This window comes from Populus euphratica, unplaced genomic scaffold (assembly GCF_000495115.2).
Source record: "Populus euphratica unplaced genomic scaffold, PopEup_1.0 scaffold22.1, whole genome shotgun sequence".
Lineage (NCBI taxonomy): Eukaryota > Viridiplantae > Streptophyta > Magnoliopsida > Malpighiales > Salicaceae > Populus > Populus euphratica.
This window is the reverse complement of record NW_011499863.1, coordinates 1,155,058-1,173,233: the sequence shown is the minus strand read 5'-3', so window position 1 is coordinate 1,173,233 and position 18,176 is coordinate 1,155,058. Positions and strand designations below refer to the sequence as shown.

General features: G+C 35.6%; 1 protein-coding gene and 1 pseudogene across 5 annotated transcripts; both read left to right on the top strand.

The window, feature by feature from the left end:
* The first annotated feature begins 509 nt into the window (after positions 1-509).
* On the top strand, positions 510-2,670 carry LOC105125404 (ABC transporter I family member 6, chloroplastic-like; annotated as a pseudogene).
* Positions 2,671-3,655: 985 nt separating this feature from the next.
* Positions 3,656-16,331, top strand: LOC105125403 (ubiquitin carboxyl-terminal hydrolase 13-like). Of its 5 annotated transcripts, none has more exons than XM_011025819.1 (32): positions 3,656-3,856; positions 4,064-4,130; positions 4,373-4,517; positions 4,634-4,791; positions 5,946-6,211; positions 6,332-6,550; positions 6,644-6,752; positions 6,855-6,970; positions 7,316-7,414; positions 7,600-7,709; positions 7,884-7,958; positions 8,335-8,413; positions 8,498-8,644; positions 8,744-8,824; positions 8,972-9,091; positions 9,845-9,967; positions 10,384-10,461; positions 10,573-10,661; positions 10,736-10,844; positions 10,983-11,051; positions 11,152-11,262; positions 12,432-12,487; positions 12,577-12,754; positions 12,845-12,946; positions 13,033-13,104; positions 13,310-13,375; positions 14,260-14,325; positions 14,853-14,939; positions 15,103-15,219; positions 15,415-15,489; positions 15,583-15,712; positions 15,797-15,873. In XM_011025819.1, the coding sequence occupies exons 1-32, from the start codon at positions 3,827-3,829 to the stop codon at positions 15,844-15,846; spliced, it is 3,399 nt and encodes a 1,132-aa protein (XP_011024121.1). In that variant the 5' UTR covers positions 3,656-3,826; the 3' UTR covers positions 15,847-15,873. The 5 variants fall into 5 exon arrangements, with proteins under 5 accessions (XP_011024121.1, XP_011024122.1, XP_011024124.1 ...); XM_011025820.1 differs by having other exon boundaries at positions 4,370-4,517; positions 15,106-15,219; XM_011025822.1 differs by having other exon boundaries at positions 3,657-3,856; positions 4,370-4,517; positions 15,106-15,219; positions 15,583-15,669; positions 15,866-16,331.
* Positions 16,332-18,176: the final 1,845 nt, after the last annotated feature.

Genomic DNA, 18,176 nt, shown 5'->3' with positions numbered 1-18,176 from the left:
TAAAATAAAAGGTTGAAACTATGAGCAGAGGAGAGTGATTTTTGTGTTTTCGTCGTATCTGTTTGTATAATAAAATTATTTTTTCACGATATTTTTTTTTCCTGAACAATAACACCATCATCTATTTGGTTGTTCCCGTATTCATTATAAAATCATATATATATATATATATATATATATAAATGTTGGTATTGTTTGCATTGACTAAATTAATTAAATCATTAATTAATTTAATCAAATTAATTAAAATTTATAAATTTAACTCAGATTAAGCAAGCCATTTGAAATGGGTTTAGAACCCACCAATCAAAAGGCGGGTAATCTTTAAAGATGCTTCCCAAGATTTAAGATTTGACGATTATAAATTCGATATATTAATATCCGCTACGCATCATGGCCTTGTATAATAAGCCAATAGCCCAACCTTATGGGCCGCATGGTATGTTGTAAAGAAATCCTTAATAGGCCCGTTCCGACAGTACCCCACGTTTGCAAATCCAGACCCGCCCGGCAATTCAGCGGCTTCTCCTCTTCCTGTCCTGTCTTCAACGATCACTGTAACGATTTTTAACTTCTTCGCTCCAAAAAGAGAATGGCTTCACACTCTACTCTGTCCTATCCTTCTCCAACCTTACAGCCACCACCACTCTTTTCTTCGACCCATCCACTTAAATCTCGAGCTCTGCTCCTCAATTTGAACTCATTTACAAATTCTGCCACTCGCTCTCTCCGCCTCCTCTCCACCCGCCGTCTCTCTCCGGTTTCCGCGGCAGTCTCTGCTCCTGAAACCACAGGCTCCACTGGAACCGATTCAGGGGAGAAAAAACCGTTGTTCGAAGTCAAAGACTTGACCACTGTGATTGCTGAGTCGAAACAGGAGATTCCTAAAGGCGTAAACGTTCTGGTTTATGAAGGCGAGGTTATTTAATAATAAGAATAATAATTGATGATTTATTTTATAAAGAAATGAAATTCAGTTAATTAATTATGTGGGTGTTTTTTTAATTTTTGAATAGGTTCACGCGATTATGGGAACAAATGGGTCTGGTAAGAGCACATTTTCAAAGGTTAGTACTTTATGTTAGTGTTAATCGTGATTAATAGAATTAAGGATTTAATTGTGTTAGTTTTAATGGGTTTTTGTTAAGTTTTGCACGGTACTCGTTGGGCATCCGGATTATGATGTAACAGGAGGGAGTGTGGTGTTTAAAGGTGAGAACTTGCTTGATATGGAGCCAAAAGAAAGGTCACTTGCTGGGCTTTTTATGAGTTTTCAGTCACCAGTTGAGATTCCTGGTGTCAACAATTTCGATTTTCTTAATATGGCTTGTAATGCACGGAGACGGAAACATGGGCTGCCTGAACTTGGACCTATTTAGGTATAAATACGAGATTTTTTGCTGCTCTAATTGAATGATTGTATTTACAGTTTGTTTCAGTGATATTTTGTTTTGTTGCTGCAGTTCTATGCTTATTTGTTTCCAAATCTTGAGCTTGTGAACATGAAGAGTGATTTTCTCAATAGAAATGTGAATGGAGCGGTGGTGAAAGAAAGTTGAACGAGATTTCACAACTTGCGGTAAGTTCTGACTTGTCTTGATGTTTTTAAGTTTTTTTGTTAGAAACAAATTGGAATGTATCATTATTTTGAAACTAATTGCTAAATGCTCTTCATTTCTTTTCTTTTTAGAATAGATTAGTCAGAGTTAACTAACAGCTTTTGCCTAGTGAAAGAAAAAATAAAGCAAAAATCTTCGAACGAGCTAGTATTAGTTAGTGAAGCTTAATTCGTTCTTGCAGATCCGTTTCTGGCAAGAAGGATTATGATGTAATTTCTCTTAATGAAGAGGCTTCTCGTTTTTACAAAATCTGCAGACGCTGCTATCGAATGAAGAGGCTTCTATTGTGTTTCCTGATCTCAAGGTTTTCGACTGATTTACACACAGTGTTATAGAGTAGCTACAACTAAAAAAAAAAAAAAAAACCCATGCCTGTTTCCTTCATTTACCAATGAATTACATGGCTGGCGCTGCTTTGAAGGATCGTTTTTTCAACTCATGGACATTCCATTCAGTTTATGCATATTTAAAAGTCTGCAGCCATCCTATTTAGCCAAAGAAAGGGTGCCTTCATCTCCATGTTGATCAAACTGTAATTCCATCGAGCAAGATTCTGATCACTTGTGCTTTATTTGTGCTCTTCGGCATTGATTTGTGGTATTGGTTTTACCATTCTAAGCCAATCCCAGTCACAGGTTCAGGTCCACTCCATCAGTTACCACAGTTCACAGTGTCTGGCTGTGTTGTTGCTATAATCCCAGTCTATAAGCCCAGACCAACTGGTTCTCATGCTGTGCAACACTATCTGTTCGGAACAGACAACTGCTAGCTTCAGCAGTAAGAACTGCAAGAGACAGGAGAGATTAAGAGTCTGTCTTGTACGAAAATCAAACATTAAAAGGATGTTGGGTCATGATTTGCCACGAGTTCTGGTTGAGGGATGTGGTTCTTAATACTCGCGTCTCGGCACCTTGAGATAATCTCCATGGATATATGTCCATGCTTTACTGTGTACTTGGTAATATCTTGGACTGGGTTGTTTTCCTTGAGGCAATCTTTTTTCTGTGGAATTAAAATTAAAATAATCCACCATTAAGCCCTTCACTCACAATTTTCTAGTAATTTATTGAAACCTTTCCTCCTCCTGAGATGTGTTTGGTTATATAGCATTCAATATCTATAAATTCATAAAAAAAGCCTCGGAAATTTTTAATATAAAATGCAAAAAACATTGCATTTGAATAAAAATATGGTAAGGTAGATTTTTAGTGAATTATTGGAAAATTATTCTTTTACACTAATAATTAATTAACTGGTATTTTTTTCTTCAAAATACCATTACAATGTTCATATTTGATAGTCTCAAATTTAACATTAAAATACACTTTAACACGAAAAAATAGAAAATAAAATCATCCCAGTACAAACTTTTAACTTTAATTAATTATTATACAATACAATAACAATGTTGTACACTCGGTATTTTATTTTGAATGCATCTTAAAAAACCTTCAATTAAGGTTATTAATGTTTTTCGATGTTTTAGGATAGGTAATAACATTATTGCAGAAACTTGGAATGTTTTAGGATAAATAATATCATTATTGCATAAACTTAGTTTATTGATGTTTTGAATTGATATAAATTAAAAAAAATAAATTTTTTTAATTAATTCTAGTTAACTTGCTCATTTAAATGACTCACACATCTAAATGACTCACATGTAATTTAAATCAAAACCTTACCCTTAACTTATTTATTTTTTAATATTTTATATTGATAAAAAAATATTATTTTAATTATTGATATTTTTAAGTTAATATTCCTACAGTGCTACCCGAACTTTATTTTTGATTAACCTTGAATTGGGTTCTGTGATTATAATTATTGAAAAATATTTGTTTTTTCTTACTCCTGTCTCAGTACCTGTTTACAATAATAATAGTAAATTAAAATAATATATATTTTTTATTTTTTAAAATTTATTTCTTATATTAATACATTAAAATAATTTAAAATTTTCATAAAAATTGATAGAAGGGAGATGCGCTGCCTGCCCCGAATACACATAAGTAATATTGGTATTTGTTATAATAGCAAAATCCCAAGACTGCCCTTCTCTCGAAATCAGAACAGCAAATCCCTCTTCCCCTCTCCCTTTTTCCACATCAATCTTCCATCCTCTCAGTTCTCCCCCCCCTCTCAAATCCTCACCTTACACTTCTCTCCGATTCCTCGATCGGACGGTCACCAATCATCTTCCACTCATGACTCTCATGACTCCTCCTCCGTTAGACGTAACTACTAAATCTCCCACCATCTTACCATTATTTTCTGTCCCTATCTTTTTCACTTCAATTTCAATTTTGAATCAACAGGGTTTGGTTTTTCTGAATTTTGTTAAATTCAAGTGTTTGATTTCTAATCGTTGTTGCCCGTGGTTAGTTCTCTAGGGTTTCGATTAACAGATCCAAAGCTCTCACATTGACTTTTGTTTTCTGTAGCAACAAGAAGACGATGAGATGTTGGTCCCACACACTGAGTTTACTGAGGGACCTCAGCCTATGGAAGGTGCGCTAGATTTTCTGTTTGGTTCTTGAGAAAGTTTATATCTTTTCATTGTTTTGTATGCGTTTTACCAGCTAATGTGGCAGTCAAGGTCGTATCTTTTTTAGGATTGAAGTATGATCTTAATGCATGATTTGTTTAATTTTGCGTGGATAATCGGGTTTTTGTCTGTGAATTATGGAAATTTATTTTGGATTTGTTTAGTTATGACTTTTATTATGATCGCGGTTAATTGTTTGTAGTAGCCCAAGCAGAAACAGCAACGGCAGTTGATGCACAGTCAGTGGATGATCCACCATCAGCTAGGTTTACATGGACAATTGATAATTTTTCGAGGTTTAATACTAAGAAGCTTTACTCCGATGTTTTTGTTGTTGGAGGCTACAAGTGGTACGTGGATCTTTTTTCTTCTGTTTTTTGGATAAAATGATCTCTTCTTCTTATCTGTGATGTTTAGTGCCTATTTTTTATTATTTAATGGAAGCTCTGTGTGATTGTGGTGGCAGGCGGATACTGGTTTTTCCAAAGGGGAACAATGTGGATCATTTATCCATGTATTTAGATGTTGCAGATTCAACTAATTTGCCATATGGGTGGAGTCGATATGCGCAGTTTAGCTTGACTGTCATCAATCAACTTCACCAAAAATATTCAATTAGGAAAGGTATTGTCCTGCTACTGGTGCACTTGAACTGCCCCTTTCTCCTTCGAGATCTCTTTATTGATATCCTGGCATTAAGGGTATCTTGACTGTTCCACACAACCTTTGTTGGTGCATGTTTTTGCGTAATCACACAATACTATTTTTCCTTTTCTAAACTGGTGTCATCAATGGAACATAACATGTTATCAGTATTGTGACTGACAAATCAGTTTGCTCCTAAGTTATCTCTATACAAGGCATCATTCAATTAATGTTCTGCTTTTAATGTTTTCTTTTCACTATTTTTCTGTGGTTCTTGTGGATGTAGTCCTCTCGGATCATTGGTGAACTTTATCTGATATCAATTTACTTGTCTACAGATGAGCTATACTTCTATCAAATCTGTGTCTGATATTGTTACCTCCGCACACATGTCTGGTCATGAATGATAGTCTTTTAGTTTCATTTGGAATGACATCCGGAAGTCTTGAACATTAGATATGTTGGTGGAAAATATCAGAAGGTTGCTTGTACTAAATTTGGTCTACGTGATTAACTTGAACTAAAAATGCTTAATTTAGGATATTACCAGTATCCTAATGAACTTCATTGGGAATGTAACAGGCAATGACCTATCAAATAACATTGTTTGTTAGTTAATGTAAGCTAGTCATCCGGTGTTACTTCTGTGGTGTCTACCAAAGTCTTGTAAGTATCTGCTTGGATATGTTGAATTTTGAAATGCTTCAAAAGTACTTTTCAGTATCCAAATTTGTTAGATATGGTTGTGCCAGCTATATCGAAGCACTTTTTCTTCATAATTAAGGGAGGTAAAGAGATTGAGACATGTATCAAGTAGAAGACATGTTGCTTGGTGTCTGTAAACATGAACCTTGGATTATGTTGACATTGGAACGGTGATTGATTGGTCAAATGTGCTTAATATGCTGTTCAGAAGAAACATGGTATTTTGTAGTTTCCTTCGAATTGGTAAAGGATGTAAAACTGCTGGGTTAGGTGCAGTCTAAATGTAACCTGGTATATGGAAACAGGAGATGCACCTTGTAACAGCATGAAGAAATTCATTATTGATTGCTGGTCCTAAAAGAAATGGACATAAATGCATATTTCCTTGGGACATAGGTGGTCATGATGGTCCTCTGTTTTTTTGCCAGACACGCAGCACCAGTTCAATGCACGTGAGAGTGATTGGGGCTTCACTTCATTTATGCCACTTGGGGAATTGTATGACCCTGGGAGAGGGTATCTTGTAAATGACTCATGCATAGTTGAAGCTGATGTTGCTGTTCGTAGGGTTATTGATTACTGGTCACATGATTCAAAAAAGGAGACCGGTTATGTTGGTCTCAAGAACCAAGGAGCTACATGCTACATGAACTCTCTCCTTCAAACACTGTATCATATTCCTTATTTTAGAAAGGTTAGTGTATTCTACTTTCCATAGTTGAACTATTGAAATTACAAAGAGGGATTTCTTCTTCTTCTTAAAAAAACTATTGAAATTATGCACAAGCCCCATTACATGAAATGTTAATTGCAGGCTGTATATCATATGCCAACAACCGAGAATGATATCCCATCAGGGAGCATTCCACTGGCATTGCAGAGTTTGTTTTATAAACTTCAATACAGTGACACTAGTGTAGCAACAAAAGAGCTGACAAAGTCTTTTGGCTGGGATACATATGACTCTTTCATGCAGCATGATGTCCAAGAACTTAATAGGGTTCTTTCTGAAAAGCTTGAAGATAAAATGAAGGTATGGGGCTATATAGTCTTAGAATTTTTTTGTTCATTGCTAAAATGTATGAAGGATTATTGAAGTCACGTTCCTTTTTAATTACTGGTTCAGGGAACTGTTGTGGAGGGCACTATACAACAGTTATTTGAAGGGCACCATATGAATTATATTGAATGCATCAATGTTGACTATAAGTCAACAAGAAAGGAGTCATTTTATGGTACAGATTTTTGTTACAGAGGATAATAGTAATTTATCTGAGATTCATCTTGTGGACCTAACAGAATATTATCTATATGTATTTATGTATATATAATTGTAGATCTTCAGCTTGATGTCAAAGGCTGTCGAGATGTTTATGCTTCTTTTGATAAGTATGTGGAGGTGGAACGTCTTGAGGGTGACAATAAGTATCATGCTGAACAACATGGACTGCAGGTGAGAAGCTTTTTAAACTGTTGAACTTTGAGCTTCTGTATGCTTTAACTTGTTTGTAAATGCATTTAAATAAAAATGCTGCATTTTAGTTTTTAGTACATAAAGGTTCGAATAAGCTGTTATTTGGCATGTATGGCTTTTTTTCTTGCCCCCCAAGTGTTTTTTTTTTTTTTTTTTTGATTTGTCATTTCCATTTGTTCCTTCCAAAATGGATAACCAATTGATTGATTGACCAGTCCATCTCTTCCTACAATTTTTTTTAAACTGCTTTGCAAATTCCTTTTAGTTTTTGCTGGGTTTGCTCGACAGATGTTTTCTGATATGCTCACCTTTGGATGTTTTCAGGATGCTAGGAAGGGTGTCCTATTCATTGACTTCCCCCCTGTTCTCCAACTTCAACTTAAAAGGTTTGAGTATGATTTTATGCGGGATACGATGGTGAAGGTTAGTAATTATCTAGAATTATTTTCTTTTATGGGCTGCACATGGTTGGCTTGTGTTGGTTCATCACTCCATTTGTCTTCCATATGTACAACAAGGGAAATGTTCTCTTATTGTTTGATACCCTTTTTATGGGTTTAACTAGATAATTGTAGATAGTGCTTCACCTATTTTACTTAATTCTGCAGATAAATGATCGCTATGAGTTCCCTTTGCAACTTGATCTGGATAGAGAGAATGGCAAATATTTATCACCTGAGGCCGATTGCAGTGTCCGCAATCTCTACACCCTTCACAGGTATCAACTTTCCCATGCTATCTGGCTGCATTTATTATTGCATGGCTTGAATGACAAGATGGAACCCTTACCTTGCTGCTGATATCTTCTTTATTGATGAAATGTTTTCATACAATTTGGTTAACGACATCAGTCATTAGTTTTTAATCTTTCTTTTGTTTTCTTTTTTTGCAGTGTTTTGGTTCACAGTGGCGGCGTGCATGGTGGACACTACTATGCTTATATCAGACCAACTTTATCAGATCAGTGGTAGGCATTCTATATGTGTGTGTGTGTGTGTATAGATATACCCTTGCTTTTTTTATTATTTTTTTAAATTATCAAGTCTGGAAGGAAATGAGAGTCTCTTAGGCTGCCCCCCCGCTGTATTTCATACCATCTTCATTTTGTTGAATGAAACTGCACTAGTTAGTATTTGTCCTTTTCTCAAGATCGACTCCACCACCATTTCATCTTACTGGCATGCTTTAATTTGGGTTTTCGTGATATTGTTTTAGAGTATATTCTCAAGTAGCTTCTTTGCCTTTTATTCATGAGTTCTACTGATTGATATCTGCAATGAATCATATATTTTGGTTTGTTTGGTTGTATCCCTCATCTCATAATTTAGAACTTTGGCATGCAGGTTCAAATTTGATGATGAGCGGGTAACCAAAGAGGATGTGAAAAGGGCATTAGAGGAGCAGTATGGTGGTGAGGAAGAGGTAATATTTTTCATCGTATTTGCTAGATTTCGTTTACTTCCAGTTCATTTGAATAATCTGTGTTCCCTGTTTTTTATCCAACAGTTACCACAGACAAATCCTGGCTTTAACAACTCTCCCTTCAAGTTTACAAAATACTCGAATGCTTATATGCTTGTGTATATACGTGAAAGTGACAAGGAAAAAGTAATCTGTAACGTGGATGAGAAGGATATTGCAGAGCACCTCAGGGTGAGATGTTGATTAATTTTTTTATCTAATAAATTTGTGTTTTCATGTCCTGCTTTACAAACAATGTTTTTGTTGTGCACTGCAAATATTTCATTTCAGATAAGACTGAAGAAAGAACAGGAAGAGAAAGAGCAAAAGAGAAAGGAAAAAGCTGAGGCCCACTTGTACACTATCATAAAGGTTATCTCTCTCTCTCAAACTCACACATGCCTATTGCCCAGATGCATTCACAAATTAAATGATGTTGTTTATTAATGTTACTGGTATATCATAGGATCTAGATTTCTTTGAAAATCAATTACTGATGCAGTTATTCTATGCCTTTAGGTTGCACGTAGTGAGGATCTACTTGAACAGATTGGCAAAGATGTATATTTTGATCTTGTGAATCATGACAAAGTTCGTAGTTTCCGTATCCAAAAACAAATAACCTTTAACCTTTTCAAGGTACTCCATTTTTCTTAGTTAATCTATTATTTGGAAACCTTGGCTTGATTTTCATGTTTTCTGTCCTTTTGTTGATGTCTTGTCTCTCAATTTTTTAATGTATTGACAAGTGTACACAAGTGAGGGCTCAAACATGCTGACAGTTGCACCAAAGGTGTTATTGTCTGGCATTTTATTAAATCAAGCATACAAGTGAGCGCTCAAACATGCTGATGGTTGCCCAAAGGTGCTATCATCTGGAATATTTTTAAATTTACGAGTATATAACAAAGTGTGTTGGTTCCTTCTAGGGAGCAGTCACTTCATAAAGCACACATTTTTCATTATTTTCCCTCCCATGATCCTGTTTCAAATTGAGTGATATTTGGATGATGGTCTGCCATGTGCATTGATGTTCAACAGCGAGGATATCAACTTTGATACTGTAATGGAGCACCCAACCTAAAAGTTGAAGCCAGCACAGTGCTTGTACACTATATGACCTATATGGGGCCATACCAATACCAAGTTTCATAATTAACCAATATTTGGCCCTCAGTATTAGTAACTCTTTCTTGGATCTTCTTCTTTGTGAGAGTCTTCCTATCAATTTTATGGTACAAAAGGTTCTTGTATCTTATTTTCCATTGTTTTATTAGTAAAATTCTAATGACGACTATGAATACTGATTGCATATTTTCTTGAAATGTTTGTCGTTGGCAGTTGCATTCATTTGGGTCTTTCTAACTGATGGTACTCTAATTCTTTTCACAGGAAGAAGTTGCTAAAGAATTTGGTATTCCAGTGCAATTTCAACGTTTTTGGCTGTGGGCAAAACGACAAAATCATACATACCGTCCAAATCGGCCACTGACTCCTCAGGAGGAAGCACAATCTGTAAGTAAATATTGATTCTCTGTGTTGCTTGGTCATTGCTAAAGATGCTATTGTGCTATTGTATACATCTTGATTCTCAGGATAATTATGCATACAGACATGTTAATATAGATGTTGCCCCCTCATTAACTAGAACTTTTGTGTTACACTAGAGATATGTAAAATTGAATCTTAGGTCCCTCGCAAATGTCCAAATTCATTATGTTGTTTTGTTTCTTTTGTTCCTAAATGAGAATCCCAGATACCAAATGACCAGACCAAACTGAACCTACAGTCCTATAAACTTTGATTGTTCTGTAGAAGTTTATCTACTTCTGAGTGGTTCAGACCCATAAATATTTAAATGTGTGCTCATAGTAGTATTAGTGTTAGGGGGCACTTCTGTTTTATTGTCATAATGACTGGAGGCATTGTAGGTTGGACAATTGAGAGAGGTTTCTAATAAGGCAAATAATGCAGAGCTGAAGTTGTTTCTGGAAGTAGAAGTTGGGCAGGTTTGTTATATACTTTTATCATATTCCATTGATTCTTTTTAATGCTTTTTTAGGTGTATGGTGATTTTATTATTTGATCTCTTTCTATAACTGGTCTCTCTAATAATCCAGGATTCACGACCTGTTCCTCCACCTGAGAAGACTAAAGAGGATATCCTTCTTTTCTTTAAACTTTATGATCCATCAAAAGAGGAACTCCGGTATTCCCACTTACAATTCACTGTAGTTAGGAATCACATGCACGATTACTGTTGCTGAACATCTTTGATGACAGGTATGTTGGGAGGCTGTTTGTGAAGGGTAGTGGCAAACCATTGGAGATCCTGACAAAACTAAATGAAATGGCTGGCTTTGTTCCTGACCAGGAGATTGAACTTTATGAGGTTAGTCTTCCACATGTAGTGTGAAGTTTAACTCTATTCTGTTTGCGGCGTTTAAGGCATAAATTCTGTTTGCAGCATCTGTTTAAGGGATCGAATATTTAGTCAACAAATAACTTACCATTCTGTTTTTGTATTCAGGAAATAAAATTTGAACCTAATGTCATGTGTGAACACATTGACAAGAGGCTCACTTTTCGTTCTAGCCAGGTACATAAAATCAACTCCTAAATGTGAAGCTCTTATGATTAATTTCTTGAGCAAATTACTTTGTCTTCAATGTGGTGTTTACTCCTGGTTACTTTTGCAGCTTGAAGATGGAGATATTGTTTGCTTTCAGAAACCTGCTCAAATCGGAATCAATGAACAGTGCCGCTACCCTGATGTGCCTTCATTCCTTGAGTATATGCACAATCGCCAGGTATGCCATGGTTTGATAAGAGAGAATTTCCCATGCTGTTTGACAGTACATTTAGCTGTTCAAAACTTGATTTCTGTACTACCATGACTTGGTAGTTTTCATTCTGCTTGCTGGCTGCTTGGCATGTGGTGTAATGGCACATTTTCAAACCATAGTTGTCAGACTTGGCATGAAAAGAGGCCGGGTAACTGGTTCTACCAGGCAGGTCTGCAATTTCCCTTTTTTGCCAGTAAAAGGAATGCAAAAAACAGAAGATTTGGGCAGTTATTCTGCAACATAAAATTTTAAGAATACAAAAGAACGGAAATAGTAAAGAATCTTGTTTCAAAAGTATCTGATGATATTCTTGTTTTGATTCCCCCCTCTATTTGTTTCTTGCAAGATCTGTAATTGAATAAAAACCAAAAATCACAAGATTTTTTGGACTGTAGGTCCGCTTTGAGACACGGAGAACACATTATTGAAGGCTAGTGATGGTCACAATCTAGAAGAATGAAATTCTAAAACCTTTAACAATAACATTTTCAGGAGTTGAATACAGCATCAGAAAAGAATCTGAATGAAGAAGACCTAAATTAGCATAGAAAACCTAACTCGACTAGATACAGTGATGAGAAATCAAATGGAGATGAACTTGAATGCTCAACCAAGTTAGTACTGGTATCCATCTAATTCCACTGTCTATCTTATATTATAACATAAAAACAGACAATGGGTCGATGATGTGAGCTGAAATGTAGTGGTAAAGAATTAGTTTGTTTCCAGAGCTCGGTTTCCTCTGGGTTCACTTTTATATGGGAAGGAAAATAATGCCATTTATTTCTAATTTTTGGGGTTTTGTTTTGTTTTTTTTTCTTTATCTTATCCAGTTTTATGGTTGATCATGCCAGGTCTTGACCTGGTTTCACTGGGATACCTGGTCTGGGTCACTAAAAACCCTGCCAGGTCACCTGGGTTTTTTCTGGTGAATGTCTTGGACAGTTAAAATGGAAACCCAGATGGGTCCATGGCTCGAGTCTCTGGGTTCCAGAACCATCCGTCCTGGCTGGGTTTGACAACAATGCTCAAACTATGTTATCATGAGCTGCTAATCTTTTAGATATATTAATACTACTATTTTTGCATATTTTGTATTCCACTACATAGATTTTATTTTTCCTGATCTGTAGGTTGTTCGATTTCGATCTTTGGAGAAATCAAAAGAGGATGAATTTTGTCTTGAACTGTAAGTGAATTTATAATTTGTTATCCTGGAATGCAACTAATTGGTTGAAGTCTTTATTTTGTGTTTGCTTATACTCTTAACTATTTCAGATCAAAACTCCACACGTATGATGATGTTGTGGAAAGAGTAGCCAACCATCTTGGCTTGGATGACCCATCCAAAATTAGGCTTACATCCCATAACTGTTACTCCCAGCAACCTAAACCTCAACCCATCAAGTACCGGGGAGTGGATCATTTATCTGATATGCTGGTGCACTACAATCAGGTATACCATAGAAGTTTAGGTCTCTACCGATTCTTTTGTTTTTCTGTTCAGATAGCTGAAGTGAATTTGTATGTTTGTCTTGCTTGATAGACATCTGATATTATATACTATGAAGTATTGGACATCCCTCTTCCAGAACTGCAAGGCCTTAAAACATTAAAGGTTGCATTTCATCATGCTACCAAGGATGAGGTAAATAATCGCAACTCATTGTTTTTTTATGCAAATAATATGCTTATTTTAAGTTTTGTGCTCCATGGAATCTCTTATGTTCACAGGTAGTGATTCATACCATCAGATTGCCAAAACAGAGCACTGTAGGTGATGTCATCAATGACCTTAAGACAAAGGTAAATAATCACAACTCTTTCAGGACAAAGGAAGTATTTAATCTGCCTCTTGTTTATACCTTTTTTTGCATGATTTATTTCATAACTCATGCGGAGGTTGCACCAACTAATGTGAATACCTATCACTTTCCCAATTGCTACCTTCCCTCCTTGTGCCCTTTCTTTCTGGACAAAGGAATTCACCATGTGCCTTATTATGGAACAGGTGGAGCTGTCTCATCCCAGTGCTGAACTTAGATTACTTGAGGTTTTCTATCACAAGATCTACAAGGTATCACCTGTTTTGTAATGGTTGTTTACTTTGAAAAATATCAATTACATAGATTAGTTGTTTGCCTTCTGAAGTAAGGGTCCTGTGATTCGTTATGCTTATTTCCCTTTGTTTTTTCACTTAGAAATGCGCAAACTCTTCTAAATGGATGAAATGTTTTCAATCATTAATCATTGCAAGTAATGTAGTGATTGAATTATGTGGAATTGTTTACATTATAGGTAAATAGTTTTTTGCAATCTCAATTGTTTTTATATCAGAGTTGAATTACTTGAGTTTGAGAGTGCTTGCATCACATGCTCACGTATACTAGAATATGTTTTCACATGTCATGGGTGGTAAAAATGATGCACATAAAACAAATAATTTGATGAAAAACCTGCAATAGCTTACATAAAGTTCAGTTATGGTAGAGTCTAATAAAACAAACAGATGACATTCTGGAAACATTATTGATTCGAACCAAATATCTAATGGACTCATGAGATATGGGGGTACACATGTAAAATGATTAAACCTCAAGTTTTATATGGGATGTTAGTACCACGAAGGATTTCATTTCATAATGTTTAGACCTTAAGTTTACAGCTTTAAGTTTATACAGCCAAACACTTAACAGCTCTTTAAAATTTAGAATATTGTCGGATATGTCCGGAAATGTTTTCTCCAAGAGTATGAATTTGTTCAGATTTATGCTAAATCTAAAAGACAACCTGCCATGAACATATTCATCAGTAATACACAGGATCTGTCTTAATATTTGTAGCTCCTAGGAATTTGAATTGATGCTTTTTACAAATGGGCGTGCATGATCTCTTAACCTGTTATGTCAACTTTTGCCTCTTTGTTGTCTTGTTTCTAAGTATGCAACCTCATCTTTTCAGATCTTTCCACATAATGAAAAAATCGAGAACATTAATGATCAATACTGGACACTACGTGCAGAGGAGGTAAGCCTATCTCAGCGTGGATGAAATTGAAACATAATTATCTGTAAGCTAGATGCACTGCGGAACTGGATCTGAGTACATTATTGCTGACCATTCAGTTTGACATGGAATTATGAATTGCTTAAGCCTGTATCCCACTCCTCTCTCTTGACATGCATCAATATGCACACTATTCCGTGGATCCTTGAATTGAATTTTTTTTCAAATGCTCTGGACTAGTCCTTAACTTAAGAAAAGAAACATCTAATTCATATTCCACCTTATATATTGCTCAAGCTTCCAAGTAACCTTGGAATAGAATGGTAGCAATAGGAAAAATGATCTCTTGTTTGTCAAATATGAAGGGAAAAAATTTCATTAAGGTGGAGAAATTGCAAAAAGTCTTTCAGACCTTTTTTCTCAGTTCTCATGTTTTGAACTAATTTTCTCCCTGTTCAGTATTTGTACTTGTTTGCATATTCTTTGATATAATTTGTTGATGGATGTTTCCATTAATGATGCATCTATTTTGTGACGCATTGCATCAGATACCTGAAGAAGAGAAAAACCTTGGTCCTCATGATCGTTTGATTCATGTATATCATTTCATGAAAGACACAACTCAAAACCAGGTGGTAAGTACATTTAAATTTTATTTCAACTGCATTTTGTTTGGCACTTGCTTTAATTGGCTCCTCCCCCTATGGCAGTTATCAATTACTTTCATGTTTTGTTTTTCGAGGTATCTATGTTTCTGCCATATCTTTTTCAATGCTTGTTTGTGTTTTATATTAACAGCAGGTTCAGAATTTTGGAGAACCATTTTTCCTGGTCATTCATGAGGGCGAGGCTTTAGCTGATGTCAAAATGCGTATACAGAGAAAATTGCAGGTTCCTGATGAAGAATTTTCAAAGGTATTATTTAATTACAGAAGTAATCATTGATGCACTATATATGGTAGACCATCTGCACTTTTCACATTTCATTGCATTTCCATGGTTGAGACAGACAGTATTTCACCACGTATCATGCTATCAAGATTAGTTTTCTGGAGATGCAAGCTTTTGTTTCTTTATTTGTAATTTTTTTGGGTTTTTTTTTGTGTGCAGTGGAAGTTTGCATTTTTGTCACTAGGTCGCCCTGAGTACCTTCAAGACTCAGACATTGTGTCCAATCGTTTTCAGGTCCCCCACTCTCACATGCCTTCCTTTTTTCATGGGCACTGACATGACAACTTTTCTTATTATTTTGTGCTTTACATTTTCTGTTTGGTTCAGAGAAGGGACATTTATGGTGCCTGGGAACAATATCTTGGACTCGAGCATTCTGACAATGCTCCCAAAAGGTCATATGCTGCTAATCAGGTATTTACTTGTCTTGTAATTTGCAGTAAGCATCAAGCTTATAGCCAAGGTTATTGGGTGAGCTAAAAAATGACAGTTGAAATTATAATGGCAGATGATGATTTAAGAACCACCAATAAAATGCACTGCATGCACTCTGATGATAATGAATTCTGTTCCTCAAAAGCTTTGTTCTGACCTTGTCTTCAATTTGCAGAATCGTCATACATTTGAGAAGCCGGTAAAAATCTACAATTAGGAAGCAATGAGGAAGTAAAACCAGTGCATCAAGTGACTTTAATACCCTGTTTGCATACAAAATGAGCAAACAAGGAAGAAGCAGGCTTTCAAGCAGTGCAAATCAGTGGGTTTTTGATAGATATGTAATTCTTTCATGTAGGGAGAGGGTAAACTTATGCCTAAGAACTGCGTTCCCTCGATAGTTTTGACCTCTCTCTTGCACTCGGCTTTCGGGTGTAGTAGATGACATTTGATCCTTGAATCCTTTGTAATTTAGTACATAAGATTTTGATATGGGGGATGTATAGAGGGGTATAGGTGTGTGTTCTTAAGTTATTGTCTTTCCTTTAGCAATCATCCCTTTGTGGATTTCCCTAGATGTGTTAGAGAATCATTTGAGTCTCCTTTTGAGGCACATGTATAATTTGTTGTTTGTTTACTTGTTCTTGGCTTCCCTGTATTTCTTTAAATGAAACACCAATTCCCTTCAAACCGATCCTCACTTTCCTCTTTAGTCTTCCTCTTTGTCTGTCTCCGACCCGAGTTTAACCTTCAGCCGGGTCGGCCAAAATGGAATCAGCTTGGATCAAATTAGAGCAGTCACTTCCCTTGTGCCATTCCTCCTCCATGTTTGATGTGCAACTGACAAATTACTTTCTTATGGAATTGATTAAGGGCTGCATGCAAACAGCCAAATAATTGCTGGCTCTTGTCTGCCACTTGAATGGTAACCAATTACGACTTCGAATAAAGATCTCTGTGATTTGGGCATGTGTGGCTAGGTAGGCGGCTAGGTCTGGTGGCTTTGGTGTTGATTGCCTCCCGCCCAACCTCGTCTAAAGCAGTGGTATAAACAGCCGCAACCTCAACTGGCCCCAGCTGCCAGAGATTGAATTTGTTTTCGAACGGTTACGACAGATTTTCCTTTTGGGATTAGTTTTAAACAAAAGTTAGACATTTGTTTCGAGCTCGGACAAGAGAGGAATTATGTGAAAACAACGTTTAAATGGATACATGCTTTTAGTGTGCTGACTGTTTTCACATGGAAGTGTGATTGAGAGTGAATCTCCATGCCATCATCTCAACCATTTGTCTGTGGACTAGAATTGTTGATTAAGTGTTGTGGTTGTTATACCTCATTTGAGTTCTTATCCTATCCGGGATCCAGGTTGATGGATCAATCAACAAGTCATTTTGCTAATGTTAAAACAGTATTATCTTGGATAATCTTAAATTTTTTTTCTTGGATTTGACCTAGCTAGGTAGGTTGTGTTTTGCCGAGTTAATATTTGAAACACTTCAAAACGAAATACAATTCAATTCAGGTTCTAGGTCGATGATGAATCACCATCACCAAGTTCATCCACATACAGATCAGCCTTAATCAAGTTCTGGATCAATTCGGCATGATCCAATTTAGCTAGGAAGCCCAATGGACTTTTGATGGCCTAATTGCTCCTTGAACATGAAATTCCAATTTCTGCCATTCATTCACAGCAGCAAGTCTCCTAGTCATACGTTAAAGCTTGCGAATTGGATGGTTGATCCAATCTCTCTCTCTTTGTTTATATATATATATAGTTTTCTTTTTAAAATCTAAAACAATGATTTTTATTATTTATAAAAACCGTCTAAGTTTCTCATCGACCCCACCCTAGCTAGGCCTTGGATTGTGTTTGGAGGTATAATTATATTTGTTTTTAAAAATATGTTTATTTAGAAATATAATAAAATAATATTTTTATTTTTTAAATATTATTTTTAATATCAAAATAATCTAAAAATAAAAAAATATTAATTTTAGTATTCCAACCATGAATGTCTTGGTGGGTCGGTATGGCTCCATGGTGGCATTGCATCGCCATCACATCAAAAGCTTCGTTTACATCCATTAGCGAACATTTCAAGACACATAAGCAGAGAGAGACGAAGGATTTTTCCATGCACATGGATATGCATAACAAATTACAACGATATCTTGCTTTCATTTTGAAGTTTTAAATTCACAGGACACTGTTCTAAGTTGCGTATGAATACTAATAAATCTTTAGGCATCTATATTGTTATACACATAAATATACCTAGCGAATCACCAAGATAACTCTCATGTATTTTGTGAATTTTAAATCGATAAAGAATAGCGTTCTAAGTTCAGTATAAATATAAATGAATTTTAAATCGATAAAGAACAACGCTGCATATAAATATGAATGAATTTTTATAAATTATATATAGAGGTTCTGAAAACATTCTATACCATTCAAATAATCGTTATAATTTACAGGCAC

Bases quoted from the DNA above. Each gene is read 5' to 3' on its own strand.
- LOC105125403 (XM_011025818.1), top strand. From the start codon at position 3,827: ATGACTCTCATGACTCCTCCTCCGTTAGAC. The intron at 12,947-13,032 runs GTAAATAATCGC...TTATGTTCACAG, and splicing joins ATCATGCTACCAAGGATGAG to GTAGTGATTCATACCATCAG. The intron at 15,715-15,798 runs CAAGGTTATTGG...AAAATGCACTGC, and splicing joins GTAAGCATCAAGCTTATAGC to ATGCACTCTGATGATAATGA.